The following is a 16,682-nucleotide window of genomic DNA, read 5'->3' on the forward strand; positions in this document are numbered from 1 at the left end:
AAAGGAGCATTGAGATCTTGCTCCCCTGCATATGTCATTAGTTTGGCTCAAATATACTCTTACAAAATTAAAAAAAAAAAAAAAGATGGGAAAAAAGAAATGAATGAGGATCAGATCATGAGAGGACAATATATGGTGTTTACATTTTATACTGAAAACAATGAGAAACTACTAAAGGATATTGAGCTGGGAAGTGACATGATCAGACTTGTATTTTTGAAAAGGGATAGTAAAAAGGCAAGTTAACCAACTAAGAAATTGGGGCATTAAGTACAGCAAGAAAAAATAAGGAGCTAACGTACAAAATTGGAAGTAAAAGATGGGAGAAGGGATACTATGGAAGTGGGATTCTGTTCATCCCCAAATCATCTGCAACTCACACGGGACACTGAGGGAGATGGCAAAGTCATGGACGACTTCTACTATCTTGAATAATTAGGTATATGTTATGTCACTCTCATAGATGAAGAATACTGAAAGGAAACAGGGTTGGGGGGAAATGATAAATTCTCTATGAACATGCTGACTCTGCAGTACCTGTGGACAAGTAGGAGGAAGTTACAGACACAGGTCTGAAGGCTCAAGTGGCATGGGTTATCTCTAATACTATACTACTTATCACAGATTCTCTCTGCCTTTCATTATTCTTATAACTTGTGAGGAAGCACTTGAGAACAGTTTCTTAGTTCAACCTTCTTAGAAATATATAACAGGGTATCTCTGATGATTGGTCAGCAAACACAGAATTCTCTTTTCTTCACTAGCCAAGCAAAGCAAGAAGTTAGCACCTGAAATTTCTGAACCAAACCTAGAAATTCTTGGCTGTTTCAACGAGTTTCAAATAGTAAGACTAACACCCAGAAATAACATTTGCCTACTCAACAAAATTGAGAACTTATAAAATGTAATGGAAGATCCGTGCAAACAAGGAACTTATCTGTCTTATTCACTGCTGCATCACTAGCAGCTAAAGCAATGTCTTGTACATGGTAGGCTACTGAATACATACTATCGAGTGAATAAAATTCCCTTAGAAGAATGCTGTCATGAGTGGGTAAGTGAAAGCCTGCTTAGACACTGGGTTAAATGAGAGAAAGACTGGGAAGCTTTGGTTCCCGGGGGAAATCAAGAGCTGTTCTTTGGAGCCTCAAAGCCAAGAAACTGCACTGCTGTGAATTCCTCAGTATATTGGTACAGTTCCTTACAGGTTTCAGGAAATCCCAAGGATTTTTAATGGTTCTCCAAGTTCTAAGGCAGTGGTTTTCAACCTTCTGGCCCTTTAAATACAGTTCCTCATGTTGTGACCCAACCATAAAATTATTTTCGTTGCTACTTCATAACTGTAATGTTGCTACTGTTATGAATCATAATGTAAATATCTAATATGCAGGATGGTCTTAGGCGACCCCTGTGAAAGGGTCGTTCAACCACCAAAGGGGTCGCGACCCACAGGTTGAGAACCGCTGTTCTAAGGAAATCAGCTCTTTGTGGACTTACGACTGCTCATCCTAATTCTACTATTCAGTAATGGCAAAGTTTTATTGAGTATACATTATGCTCCAATACCCTGCTCAAAAATCATCATCACCAGAGGAGAAACACTCATAAATAACTAAATATGATACAATGTGAGGCAATGTAAGGCAATGAAGCTCATGAGAAAAAAATAATTCATAAGGTATTAAGAGAAGCAATGATATTTGGGTTGTGACTTGATGGGTAAGGAGATTGTCTGTTTCACCAAACAAAAGAATGGCAGAAGGATATACCGGGTAGAGCTAACAGCATAAGTAAAAACACAGAAGCAAGTCCTAAATAGTACATTTAGGAAAAACCAAGTAATCTGTTGAGGCTAGAGATTGGGAATATCCAGGAAAGTAGGAAGAAACAAGACTAGCAAAGTAGAATGGGGCCAAATCATAACAGGCTTATTATGTCATGAAGGAATCTGGATTTTATCATAAGGAATGGGAATTCACTAAAGCTTTCACAATACCCTTAGATAGTTTACAAAATACCCTTCAATCTAGATCATTAAATTCAATATTTGTTAATTAGATATGATCTAAATGCAAACATCAATTTTAAAGTAGCTGAATGAGAAGAACTAGCAGCAGCATGAAGTACTAGGAATATGTGGTAATTATTTATAGTATAAAATGTTCTTTATTATGGTTTTATGTGTATTAAATATGGCAAAATTTGTTTAATAATTCAGAAACAATTTACTGAGCAGTTCTGTTCCAAACTCTGTGTTAAAGATAACAAATGACTCTTCCCCTCAAAGAGTTTAAAATCTAGAAGGAAAATACAAACATTATTTTGCCACTGCTTAGAATGATTCTGAGCAAGTTACCTAATTTCTGTAAGCCTCATTTTCCTCGTCTATAAAATGGGAATAAAAATACTTACCTTATAGGGTCCTTGAGAAGATTAAATGATTATATACATAAAAGTATCTAACACAGTGACACAGAATTGGCATTATTCTTTTATTGCCTGGTCGTATTGCTTTTGTATAGATTCTAGTTATGTGGCACTAATTCAATTGTCAGTGAACCAGTTTTATTTAGCAACCATTAAGTACATGCTATGCGTCAGGCATTGTGTTAGGCACTAGGGGATTCAAAGATTAATGATCTGTGTAATACACATGATGTAATTTTACTTCAAATTATTTTTTAGGATATGAATAACCATATTATTTTACCAGAGTAAGAGTTAATGACAGTGGCATAATTAAAATACATTACTAAAGTTGCATGTTATATAGCAGGATAACCCAGATTTTCACTGTATTTCATATCTGAAATACTTACGGGTTATTAACTGAGTGTTTATGATTTTTCCATCCAATTTTTGCAAAGTGTTCAGCTTTAGTTCCTATAGAGAAAGCAAATATCTATTAGTGACTTAATATTTTTCTACCACTTGTGAGCACATGTTGCAATGGTACTCAGTATCCTGCTAAATATTTCTACATTTTCCCTTGCACAGATATCAGATTGAAGATGTCAACATTACTTCCTCAACAAATATTTCTTAATCATTAAACTTGGGTATATTTAATGAGTTGAATCAAATAATAGGCATGCAGGGGAGCAAAAGTAGGTATACAGTTGTTCTTATGGAAAATAATACAATAAATAATAATACAAGAATAAACTGTTTTGTGTACTCACAACTGTAAACTCATCCTGTATAATATGAAAATAATTCAAACTGGCCTATTCTACCTACTATAAGTAAGGTCCAAGTTCAAAAACTAGAATATATAGCCTGTGACCACATTGGATTTAAGACAAGAAAACACTGCCAGCAATTTTTCAGGAAGTCTGCCAAAACATCCCAGTGCCCCCAGATGAAGTGAACTTTACAACTCACACCACGCTCCAGGGCCTGCTCTTCTTCTTTCCTATGATAAGGCAGAAGGGTCTTTTGAGAAGTTACGCCCTAACAAGGAATGTGTATGCTTTTCAAATTCTTTAACAGAAAGTTTAAAGCAGAGGTTCTCAACCTGTGGGTCACAACCCCTTTGGGGGTCGAACATCCCTTTCACAGGAGTCGCCTAAGACCATCGGAAAACACATATTGAATGTATAATTACATATTGTTTTTGTGATTAATCACTATGCTTTAATTATGTCCAATTTGTAACAATGAAAATACATCCTGCATATCAGATATTTACATTATGATTCATAACAGTAGCAAAATTACAGTTATGAAGTAGCAATGAAAATAATTTTATGGTTGGGGGTCACCACAACATGAGGAACTATATTAAAGGGTCGCGGCATTAGGAAGGTTGAGAACCACTGGTTTAAAGACTAGTGTCAAGAAAATAAAAGCAGGCACATTAATGAAGTAAAATTTGTAAAATGAATTGAATTCTCTGAAGCTAGAAAGACCAAGGAAGAAAAAAAGTCCACTGATTGGAGCTAATAATATTATGTTAAAAATGTCACAGTAGTCAAGCCAGTGTGGCTCAGTGGTTGAGCATCGACCCATGAACCTGGAAGTCACGGTTCGATTCCCAGGCAGGGCACCTGCCCGGGTTGTGGACTCAATCCCTGGTAGGGGGAGTGCAGGAGGCAGCCAATTGATGATTCTCTCTCATCATTGAAGTTTCCATCTCTCTTTCCCTCTCCCTTTCTCTCCCTGAAATAAAAAAACAAACGCACCTATTTTTAAAAATGTCACAGTCCTCAATTCTGTTTTATCTCTATCTTCTCTGTCAAGGAGAATGATCTTCAGAGCAGAAATGACATAAATATAATTGAGCCATTCTTCTCTCAATTCTAATTTTAAAAAGGGAATAATGTAGATTCCATCCACACTGTGACCTGATACCAATAAAAGTGATCAGGAGGCAGCCACAAAGAACAAGCCACATCATATTAATATCTTTTTTATTGGGCTGATGAGAGCATAAAAGGAAACATGGTATCTGGATATCAGCAAAACAATTAATTTTCAGGACATCTTTTGGGATAAGGAAATACTGTAGTGTGGATTTGGATTTTTTTCTTTTGTTTTTGAGGGAGCTTTTCTTTTTGGTGTTGCTAAAAATATAAGGGTTCTTCTGTCATGTTTAGATAATACTGGCTTAAACAGAATTAAATGGCTTTCTTTACAGCAAGATATTCGGAGCCTTTACTATTGCTCCAAATTATGTATTAAGACTGCTCAACAGGGGGTTAAACTATGAAGCAGTTCTCTGACTGACTGACTCACATTACGGAGCATTTTATGAACTTAATATCCCATGGAACACACACTGGGAAATGACAGACATTGATTAATGAATATAATCCTAGAGAAAAATATCTAGTGCTAACTAACCGCTAACCTGATGTAATGAGTGCATGAGTGCCTGGTTAGACACCAAGTTAAATAATAGAAAGACTTGGAAGCTTTGAGTCTCAGGAAAGCCTGAGACTCAAAGCTGCTCCAATTAATATTTCTACCAAAAACTGGATTAGAAAATTAAAAAGGCACTCTCACCAAACCCAAAGATGGGAGGGACTACTATAATGCTGGATCCAAATAGTCTCCAACAAAGTTCATTAATGGGATAAATCAGAATATAACTAAACACCCAACTCTATTCTTGACCCCCAAAACAGAGGCCATCACTGACTATCCCGTTTGCTCCCCACTACCCACAAGAATATTCCTTGGGGTTTTTTTCTTCACAGGACTAGTAATTATCTGAAACTGTCTTGGTTTTTTTTCATGTATTATTGTCTCTCCCCTACTAGAAATTTAAACAAAAACCTCAAATCGCGTCTGTTTGTTTATTGCCTGTGGATGAATGCATTAATGTATCTAATTCTTTTTTCCTCCTGAATGTCCATGGAGGTCTGATTTTGCAGTTTCCTACCACAAAAGAAGTGGAGTATGTTTCTCTATCCCTTGATTGCAAGTTTGCCATGTGGTCTGCTTTAGTTAACAACTTAAGTCTCAAAAGGACTTGCATGTTGGAGATTACTCTCTGGTGCTTCTGCCTTCACCATGAAAAGAATATGCCAGGGCTGGTCCTCTAGTCCCAGGGGGAGGGGAGACATATGACCCAGTCAAACAAGACTAGAACAGAGCCTGTAACCAACCTCCAGTCATATGATTAACGCAGACAAGAAGAGCTGGTCAATCTACACACTTGTAAACTATATAATAAATAATTGTTGTTTAAAATCACTGAGTTTTGGAGTGGTTTATTGCACAGCAAAATCTGACTGACATACTGCTATATTCTAGTGCCTAGAACAGTGCCTGAAATATAATGAGAGCTCAATAATGTTTTAAGTGAATTATTTAATTGAAAAAGAAATGGACAGGGAATAGCCACAGGGGTACGAAAAACCAGGAGAATGAGCTAACACAGAAGCCAAGAGAAGAGAATTTTTTTTTTTAAGTGATCAAAAGGGTTTAATGCTTCTGAGGTCTATTCAATCAGGTTTGAAAAGTATTTACTGGATGTGGCAACATGGTGATCAATGGTAGCCTTGAGAAAGGAGGAAGCAAGATTGGAATAGACTGAGTTACAAATGGTAAGAAATCGGCACAAAAAAAAATTTCTATAGCCAAAGACTGGCAGTGCTTCTTTATGCAATGCCACCATTCCTCCTTGAAGATTTTTTTCCTTTTTGATTCCTTATTTTGGCTATCAAACTGGGCATATTTTTCCTACAAAGAATAGGAATGCTGGTCTGGTTGGCATGGCTCAGTGGTTGAGCATCAACCTATGAACCAGGAGGTCATGGTTCAATTCCCATTAGGGACATATGCCTGGTTGCAGGCTCAATCCCCAGGAGACAGCTGATCAATGATTCTCTCTCATCCTTGCTGTTTCTCTCTCTCTCTCTCTCTCTCTCTCTCTCTCTCTCTCTCTCTCTCTCTCTCTCCTTCTTCTTCTTCTTCTCTAAAATCAATAAAAAATAAAATAAAAAAAGAATAGGAGTGCTGGACTTTCAAGCATGAAAATTTTCTTTCTTATCTCACAATACACAACAAGGCACTGGTTGAGAGTCATACAGTGAAAAATAAAAATCCTATCTGTATTATCCCATGCTTTAACTGGCTACGACAGGCAAATTATTGACCATCAGTCAAAAAATTAATATGTTTACCTATAAAAGAAAAATCAACCATGAAAGTTAAATCTCATAAAATACTATGGGATGACAGATGATAATGTACTAAGAATAAAATTTGACAATAAAAACCTTTCACCAAGAGCAAGCTTTGAGTCTCATTATTATTTTCAAACAAATTTATAGTCCACAATTAAAGCAGACAAGACTTATATTAGTTTTCCTATTTCAATTTCTGATTTCAATTTCTAGGTACTTCCACTATGATGTCCTATCTATAAATATGATCTCTACAACTAAATTCTATACAGACTATTTTTTCAACTTAATGCAAAAACCATCTTATATGTTGTATATCCTGGCACACTTCACAGTTCCTTAGTAAACACCCGCTGCTTCCCATCACATCTATATAACATGTATACAACATGTATTAACCAATAAGCCGTAAAGTTTTTTTTAACATACCATATTTTTCCATGTGCTCTTTTCCAGCATTCCCAAACATCTGAGGAGCAACTGGTACAGGAGAAAATTCATACTTATTCATCATGACCTCTATATGTTTATCAATTGGATTAGTCCTGTTTGAAGACTGAGAGAGAGGAAAAAACAAAATTTAATAAGCACTTGACATGATAGTGTCTCTTTCAATTATTACAGTGTTACTAAGACATTTGCTTATTCTAAGTGCAATGTAAACAAAAAATGGGCCGAAACCGGTTTGGCTCAGTGGATAGAGCGTCGGCCTGCGGACTGAAAGGTCCCAGGTTCGATTCTGGTCAAGGGCATGTACCTGGGTTGCAGGCACATCCCCAGTGGGAGATGTGCAGGAGGCGGCTGATCGATGGTTCTCTCTCATCTATGTTTCTAACTATCTCTCTCCCTTCTTCTCTGTGAAAAATCAATAAAATATATTTTTTTTAAAAAAATGGACAATGTAAATAATATCAGTCAGGAAATACTTTGAACTAAAACATGGCATGAAAAATAATCAAATGACCAAAGAGGGATAATTCTTTCAAGAAACATTTATAAAGAATCCCAGCTTAGTTGGTATGTATGGCTCAGTAGTTGAGCATTGACTTATGATTCAGGAGGCCATGGGTTTGATTCCCGGTCAGGGCACGTGCCTGGGTTGCAGGCTCAATACCCAGTGTAGGGCGTGCAGGAGGCAACCGATCGATTACTCTCTTTTATCATTAATGTTTCTATCTCTCTCTCTCTCTCCCTTCCTCTCTGAAATCAATAAAAATATTTTTTTAAAAAAGAATCCCATATGTGCCACACAAGGTGAATAAAACAGATATAGTCCCTGCTCATCTGGCATTTACATTTGAGAGGGAGAGAGGTTGAAAGGTGATGAGGACAAAAGTAAATTATATATCAACACTAATAAAAGAGAAAAATGGTAATTGGCGTACGAGCTACCCTTTTCATTGGCTAATCAGGGCTATATGCAAATTAACTGCCAACTAAGATTGGCAGTTAACTGCCAACAAGATGGCGGTTAATTTGCATATGTAGGCACAATGCAGGGAGGCGAAAGGGAAAGCAGGAAGAAGCCCCCTGCCACTGATCGGAAACCCAGGGGGGAGCTAAGAGCTGGGGGGCAGGGCCGCCTTTGCCCTGCCCCCCAGCCATGATCGGAGAATCAGGTGCCTTTTCCGCCCTGGCCAGTGATAGCAGGAAGTAGGGGTGGAGCCAGCGATGGGAGCTGGGCACGGTCTAAGCTGGCAGTCCCAGGAGCTAGGGGTCCCTTGCCTGGGCCTAAAGCGAAGCCCACGATCGTGGGGCTGCTGCAGCTGCGGGTCCCCGCTGCCCAGGCCTGACGCCTCTGCCGATCCTGCGATTGGAGGGTGATGGGGGTCAACGCCTGAGGGCTCCCAGTATGTGAGAGGGGGCAGGCTGGGCTGAGGGACACTCCCCCCCACACACACCCAGTGCACGAATTTCGTGCACCAGGCCCCTAGTCCTATCTAATAAAAGAGAAAAATGGTAATTGGCGTACGACGATACCCTTTTCATTGGCTAATCAGGGCTATATGCAAATTAACTGCCAACTAAGATTGGCAGTTAACTGCCAACTAAGATTGGCAGTTAACTGCCAACAAGATGGCGGTTAATTTGCATATGTAGGCACAGTACAGGGAGGTGAAAGGGAAAGCAGGAAGAAGCCCCCTGCCACTGACAGTGATCAGAAACCCAGGGGGGAGCTAAGAACTTTGCCACTAACTTTGCCCTGCCCCCCAGCCATGATCGGAGAATCAGGCGCCTTTGCCGCCCTGGCCAGTGATAGCAGGAAGTAGGGGTGGAGCCAGCAATGGGAGCTGGACATGGTCGAAGCTGGCAGTCCCGGGAGCTAGGGGTCCCTTGCCTGGGCCTAAAGCGGAGCCCACGATCGTGGGGCCACTGCAGCTGCGGGTCCCCGCTGCCCAAGCCGGACGCCTAGGCCAGAGGTGTTAGGCCTGGACAGGGGCGGAGCCTGCAACCACAGGGAGCTGGGGGTCCCCTGCCCAGGCCTGACACCTCTGCCAGAGGCCTCAGGCCTGGTCAAGGGGCCGATCCGGTGATTGGTGATCGGAGGGTGATGAGGGTCAACTCTTCTGGCCGAGGCATCAGGCCTGGGTGGGGGGCGGAGCAAGCGATCAGAGGGAGATGGGAGTCCCCTGCCCAGGCATGATTCCTGGGCCAGAGGCCTCAGGCCTGGGCGGGGGCCAGAGCCAGTGATCGGGGGGAGATGGGGGTCCCCTGTCTAAGCCTGACACCTCTGGCGGAGGCGTCAGGCCTGGGCAAGGGGCCAATCAGGCGATTGGAGGGTGATGGGGGTCAACGCCTGAGGGCTCCCAGTATGTGAGAGGGGGCAGGCTGGGCTGAGGGACACTTCCCCCCCCCCCCCCCACACACACACCCAGTGCACGAATTTCGTGCACCGGGCCCCTAGTATATATATAAAACCCTAATATGCAAATAGACCGAACGGCAGAGCAACCAGTCACTATGACATGCGCTGACCACCAGGGGGCATGCACGGAACATGGTGGTGTCAGCAGCAGGCGGCAGAGCACAGAACATGGCGGACATAGGCCGCGGCAGGGTGGCGGAGCAGGTGAGCCAACCAAGGCAAGGCGCCGGTCGCTGTCCTTGGGGGGAGCCTCTTGTGGTTACTGAAAATTCTTTGCTCCTCCGCCAAGGTCCCGCCTGGCGCTCGCACCTGCTGCCGGTGCCGGCCCTGCTCACACCCACTACCGGCGCTAGAGCCACCACTCACACCTGCTACCGGCACCCAGCACTGGCCCCGATCACTCGGTGCTGTCAGCAGGTGCGAGTGGTGGGTCCCGGCCCCAATAGCCCCTCAGGGCTTCTCCACCTCCCCCTGCTCCTGGGGGGCGATTGGGGCATCAGCCACCACTTGCACCCACTGATGGTGCCGGCCCCACTTGCACCTGCTGCTGGCGCCGGTCCCAATTGCTCTGCGCCATCAGCAGGTGTGAGTGGGGCTAGCACTGTCAGCATGTGGGAGCGGTAGTGGCAGTGGGAGCAGGGCTGCTGGCAGACAGGGGACCGGAGGCATGGAGGATGGGCCGAGACCCACCCCTGTGCCCATTGCACCCTCACGGCCCACAGTTCCTTTCAAGGTGCACGAATTTGTGCACTGGGCCCCTAGTAATGTAAATAATAATCCTATAAATAATAAATCTAAGACTCACTAAGACAGGTAAGGGCTCAAATAAAACAAAAAATGAAAAAGAAGTTACAACTAATACAACAGAAATTAAAAAAATCTTAAGAGACTACTATGCCAAGCCAGCATGGCTCAGTGGTTGAGTGCCACGGTTTGATGCCCAGTCAGGGCACATGCCTGGGCTGCAGGCTCAATCCCCAATGTGGGATGTGCAGGAGGCAGCCAATTGATGATTCTCTCTCATCACTGATGTTTCTATCTCTCTATCCCTCTCCCTTGCTCTCTAAAATCAATAAAAACCTATTTTAAAAAAATAATAATTTCTTTTAAAATGTATCTTTTGAATTTTTAATTATTTCACTTTTCTATAAATCTATTATTTTCCTTTTCAGGCCAGTAGTGTCTCTTTTTGCAATTTCCTATATCCTTAAGCTATTTCCAAGCTTGTCTTTTATTTCTTTAAGCACAGTAAGCATGCCTAAATCTGAGTCCAATAACTCCAGTTTATGACATCTTCAAAGATCGTTGTTTACTGTGCCTCGTTCTCCTGGTTCTTGGGTATGGTGCCTTGTTTTCTTAATGCTTGGTTTCCTTTGACTGCATGTCCTTGAAAATTTCCTTGAAGAGTTCTCAAAGCCTAGAAGGAAGATGCTTTCCTCCAGAAGAAAATGTGCATTTGCTTCTGTCAAGTGCCCAGGTTACTGCCATTCTGGAACCAACTTAGACTCAGTTCATGGTCTGCGGTTTCTTGGATCACCCAGGTAACGAGACTTGGCAGCAATCGTATGTGAAGGGTAGCCTATGGTTCATTAATTCTCAGAAAAAGGTTCTTCTGGGATTTTTTCCCCCTTTCTCTTTTTCCTCCCTTTGTTCTGCTTAGTGCCAAGCAATTCTCCCTGTAATCTCGTGAAAGTGGGGAAAAGAGGAAGCAGGGAAGGGGGACAGCTTTACTTTGGGTTCACCCTTACCCAACGAGTTTACCCCTACAGAGTCCCACTTTCATGTGGCGAGTGGATATTAACTTCTGATATTGGAGAGGTCCTGAGCTTTGACTACTTTCCTCTTCATTCTAGAAGCCATCAAAATTGAAGCTCACAGCTTCCTGATCAGCTAAGGCTTTTAAAGCAAAAGCACCTTCAAGTGCTGATCTTTATTTTCTGGTATTCACCTGCAATTCCTCTCTATTGTTAGCTCTTTGATGCTGTAGAATTTTTTTTTTTATATTTTATTCAAATAGTCTAGTTTAAATTTTATTCAAGTATTCAGTAGGAGAATTGATTCAAATAACTTGGCTTACCAGAAACAGAGAAGTCCCACATGTTATTATCTTCAATTAGTTGAATAGAATTAATTTTTGAGTGAATAAATAAGTGAATTTCAATTTAATTAGGTAAGTCCATCTCAAATTCAATAATCTAACCTCTCTGAACATCAATTTCATCATTCACAAAATAAACAGGTTGAACTAAATTATCTCAGTCACACTTTACTGTTCTAAAATACCAGGATATATGTGTACATATACAATGTCACCTTTTAGCTTTTGGGTTATATCCACTCATTTAACAACTGTGCCAAATTATGTTTTAAGTTGCTTATTAACAGGCGCTATCTATGGTAGTATGATGGGCAAAACTTCTCTCATACTGTCGTAACAACTCCAGAATAACAGTAAATGAGACCCACTGTTACTGAAAGAGATCCCTTCTCCATCTTCTCAAACCCAAGAGCCAAGACACAATCTGCCACACCTGGAAAGAAAATGTAATTATTTTGAAAATTTTAATTTCCAGACACTCAACAAAATACATTAAATACTTCAATTTTTAAAAGTATGTCAATTTATATAAAATTTTAAAACATACTATAATCCTGTAAATTTTTTAATAAGTGAAAAATTAGGGAAAATTCTTAAATGCTACTAGGTAAGAGGGAAAAAAAATCAAGAAAGTGTTTAATTCTTTCTTTGATCTTCAATGTTAATAAAGACTTGATTAATGTGAAATATGTTTCAGTGAACAATAAATACGAATAAGTAATTTTAAATTTTTAAACATTACATGAAATACATTTATTTTAAAAGGAATCCTGATCATAATCTCAACAGAATTATTTTTGGAGGATGGGGCACCTAAGAAAAATGATGTTAAAGTTCAACAGAACAGCAAAACAAGACAGAATTGACAAAAGTTGTCTTTAAAAAAAAAAAAAGAAAAATAACAAGGCAGGGGGGACAGGGGACACTAGCATTATCAAACAGTATGACATTCTAAAGCTCCAACAACTAAAATACTGAGTATGGAGCAATAGTCAACAATCAGTCAGTGGAACAGAATATAGGACCTAATAAAAGAACCCCCCCCCCCCAAAAAAAAGACTGTAGAATATTTGGAAATATAAAATATGATATACACCCAAGAGAACTGAAAGTCACACAAAGAGTGTACACAAATGTTTATAGTAGCATTATTCATAATAGCCAAAAAGTGAAAACAGCTGATAAATGGATAAACAAATTGTGGCACACCCATACAATGGAATCTTACTTGGCCATAAAATGGAATGAAGTACAAGTAACATTCCACAGCACGGATGAACTATGAAAACATAATGCCAAGTGAAAGCCACAAAAGGCCATATATTATATGAATCCATTTATATAATGTTCAGAATAGGTAAAACCACAGAGACAGGAAGTAGATTAGTGGTAGGAAGGAGCTGGGGGAAGAGGGAACTGGGGAGTGACTGCTAATGGTTACAGGGTTTCTTTTTGGTGTGATGAAAATGTTCTAAAATTAGATAGTGGGGATAGCTGCATAAATCTGTGAATATATTAAAAAACACTGAATTGTATACTTTAACAGGGTGAATTTTATAGTATATAAATCACATATCCATAAAGTTATTTTTTTAAAAAGAAATATATTGTAAAGCCATCCCTCAGATGATCGAATGAAGAAATGATGCAAGGGGATCAGTAAACCCACATCTATTTCAGTGCACTAAACTAATAAGCACTACTCACCACCCTGAATCAGCTGCCGGGCCATAAACAAAGCAGTAGAGCCAGTAGAACAGTTGTTGTTAACATTGATTATAGGAATTCCAGTCAGCCCCAAACTGTGATAGATAGCCCTCTGCCCAGAGGTAGAGTCACCTGTATAGAAAAAGAAATTAAAATTTTAATTTATGCAGCATGGGAATTGTGGAGCTGCAACACAATAGAATACCACATTATGATTTTTCAGTATTATTCCTTTGCCTAGCATATTACATGGACAGAACAATAAATACACTATTGACATCTTACTCAGAAACAGTTTTAACATTAAGCACCATTTACTCTGCAGATATAAAAAATTATCAAAACATAGAATGTAGAAAACCAAATTTTCACAGATTTTCTTAAAATATATTTTTATTGATTTCAGAGAGGAAGGAAGAGGGAGAGATAAAAACATCAATAATGAGAGCTAATCATTGATCGGCTGCCTTCTGCACACCCCTACTAGAACCCGGGCATATGCCCTTGACTGGACTCAAACCTGGGACCCTTCAGTCTGCAGGCCGACACTCTATCCACTGAGCCAAGCCAGCTAGGAATTCTTCTTTTTTTAAAACGATTTTACCTCCTTGAACCTTCATGTTATATTTAAGTGTTTAACACCCTATTTTGCATAAGGGTTGCAATTTCCTGCTCTTATCTGTCTGTTAGTTATCTTACTCATAGTTTTGTATCCTTTTGTCTGTTTCACATAGATAACCTCTTTCAGTATTTCCTGATATTCAGATCTTATTGTAAATTCCCTCAGCTTCTGTATGTCTGGAACACTCTTTATTTCTCCTTCATATCCAAAGGATAACTTTGTTGATCATTTCTCTCTTCCAAGAGTTTAAACATTTGGTTCCATTCTCTTCTAGCTTGTAGGATTTCTGCTGAAAAATGTGATGATATTCTAATAAGATTTCCGTTAATGGTTACTGTCTGCTTTTCCCTGGCTGCCTTGATAATTCTTTCTTTACCATTAAGTTTTGACAATCTATATATATATATATATATAAAGCCAGTGACCCGAACGCTGGAACGACCGGTCACCATAATGCCCACTGGGACCAGCCAGCCAACCTCCCTCGGCCCCACCCCCTGGCTGGCCTGGCCCAGATTGGGCTCCGGCCAGACCCCACCCGTGCATGAATTTGTGCCCTGGGCCTCTAGTTTTAACAATGTGCCTTGGAGAAGGCCTTTTTTGGATTGAGATAATTAGGTGTTCTCTTTGGTTTTTGGATGTGAGGATCCAGCTCTTCCATAGGTTTGAGAAATTCTCAACTATTTGAATAGACTCTCTGTTCCCTTTTCCCTCTCTTCTCCTTCTGGTATACAAATTATTCTTTTTTAAAAAAAAAATGTTTTTATTGATTTTTTTAGAGAGAGAGAAAGGGAATAGGGAGAAAGAAATAGAAATATTGAGAGAGAAACTTCCATTAGTTGCCTCCTGTATGCCTCCTGCTGGGGATGGAGAGGCAACCCAGCCATGTGCCCTGACTGGGAATCGAACCAGTAACCTCTTGGTGCATGGATCAATGCTTGACCACAGAGCCACACCAACTGGGCTACACATTATTGCTCTTCCTGATGAAGTCAGATAGTTCTCAGAGAGTTCTTTCATTTATTTTTACTCTCAAGTTTCTATCTTCTTTCATCTGCATCATTTCTAGATTTCTATCTTAATACCATTCATTATTTCATCTGGTCAGCTCTCTTTCCTAAGCTCATTAGCTCATTTTTCATCTCTTTGGCTGAGCTCTTCAGCTCCAGAATTTCTACTTGGTTATTTTTAAAAGTGTCTATCTCTTTGGTAAAGTACTCCATTTATTCATTGATTTTATTTCTGAGTTCATTAAACTGTCTATCTGAGTTTTCCTGTATCTCATTGAGGTTTTTCAGAATTGCAATCTTAAATTCTCTGTCACTTACATCACATACTTCTATGTCTTTACGTTTATTTTCTGGAGATTTTTCATTTGCTTTCTGAGCTGCCTTGTTACCCTGGTATTTTGATGGATTATGCCTCTGCCTAGGCATTTATGGTAATGAAATCTGCTTTTTAAAAATAGTAACAATTTTCTATCTGGCAGGCTAAGATGTCTTCCTTTTGTTTCCCAGTAGGTGGTGCTGAAGCGCAGGTGTTTATTTTCTCTTGCACTGCTCTGGCTTCTCTGGCTTCTCAGATCTCTGTGGGCCTGGTGGGAAATGCCTGATATTCATTCCCTGGAGAGGTGGGCATCTTCTCTGTAACCAGGTTACCTCAGTCTCAGAACACCACCCCTGTGGGGAATTGTGATGCACAATGGGGTTCCGAGTCCGTGTAATCCCAGCACTGCCCCCTGAAACCAGACGCTGCCGGTACTGCCCAGCTCTCCCAGGTACCCAGACTGAGCTCAACTGCAATAGGGGCAACGGGGTGGAGTGGCAAAGGCCAGCTTGTGCATCTGTGGTTTCGTTCTCCCCCAGCAATGGCGACTGCCAGATCTCAGCTGCCATACCTCTGTAGCTCCATCACCACCATCCCACCATCCCCACCCCTCCCCACCCCCCTCCATTACTGGAACCAGCTGCTCAGGAAGGAATGTATCTGCCTCTCCAGTTCAACACTCACTTCCACAGCTTCTTCTGTGGTCCACCGCTAGCTCCCGGAGGGTAAAGGGAGGCAGCCAGGCTCAGTGGCTTTGTTTTCTGCCTGATAATGACATCTGCTCAAGCACAGCTGCCACACCTCTGTGTTCTGTCCCTGCTCCAATCACTAGGTCCAGCCACAGCACATGGCGACCACTCAGGCAGGGTGTTGATTCTCCTCCTGCTCTTCAGGGCTGCAGAGAGTGCACACTGCAACCTGATTCTTCTTTCCCAAGACCCACAGTGAACTCCAGACTGTATCTCTGGCCCCCACCTCTGCTCTTCCCCCTTCTCTCCTCCCCTGCTCACTCTGAGTGGCCCACATTCTGATGTTCCAAGGCACGGATTTCTCAGATGTGTTTGCGTGTTGAATTATAGCTGTTCAAGGGAAGAGACTACAGGGACCTCTCATGCTGCCATGTTTCTGACGTCACTTCGACAGTTGACTTTTTTCTTGTGCTTTTGTTTCATTTTTTTTCTCTACAATTAGTATATATCATTTTTTATTTTTAGTTATTTTTTTAAATATATTTTTATTGATTTCAGAGAGGAAGGGAGAGGGAGAGAGAGATTTAAACATCAATGATGAGAGAAAATCACTGATTGGCTGCCTCTTGCACACCCCCTACTAGGGATCAAACCCGCAACCCAAGCATATGCCCTTGGCGGAATCGAACCTGGGACCCTTCAGTCTGTAGGCCAACGTTCTATCCACTGAGCCAAACTG

General features: G+C 40.9%; 1 protein-coding gene across 3 annotated transcripts in view; it reads right to left on the reverse strand.

Annotated features, from left to right (window-relative positions):
- SCP2 (sterol carrier protein 2) overlaps positions 1-16,682 on the reverse strand; it is a 114,807-nt gene that overhangs the window by 86,655 nt on the left and 11,470 nt on the right. For all 3 annotated transcript variants that reach the window (XM_059689552.1, XM_059689551.1, XM_059689550.1), the window contains 4 exons: positions 13,307-13,438; positions 11,968-12,032; positions 7,065-7,191; positions 2,820-2,883 (listed from right to left, as the gene is read on the reverse strand). In XM_059689552.1, the coding sequence (XP_059545535.1) occupies positions 2,820-2,883; positions 7,065-7,191; positions 11,968-12,032; positions 13,307-13,438 (388 nt within the window). The remainder of the gene's footprint in view (positions 1-2,819; positions 2,884-7,064; positions 7,192-11,967; positions 12,033-13,306; positions 13,439-16,682) is intronic.

The sequence above is a fragment of the Myotis daubentonii genome, chromosome 3 (genome assembly GCF_963259705.1).
Source record: "Myotis daubentonii chromosome 3, mMyoDau2.1, whole genome shotgun sequence".
NCBI classification, from domain to species: Eukaryota; Metazoa; Chordata; class Mammalia; order Chiroptera; family Vespertilionidae; genus Myotis; species Myotis daubentonii.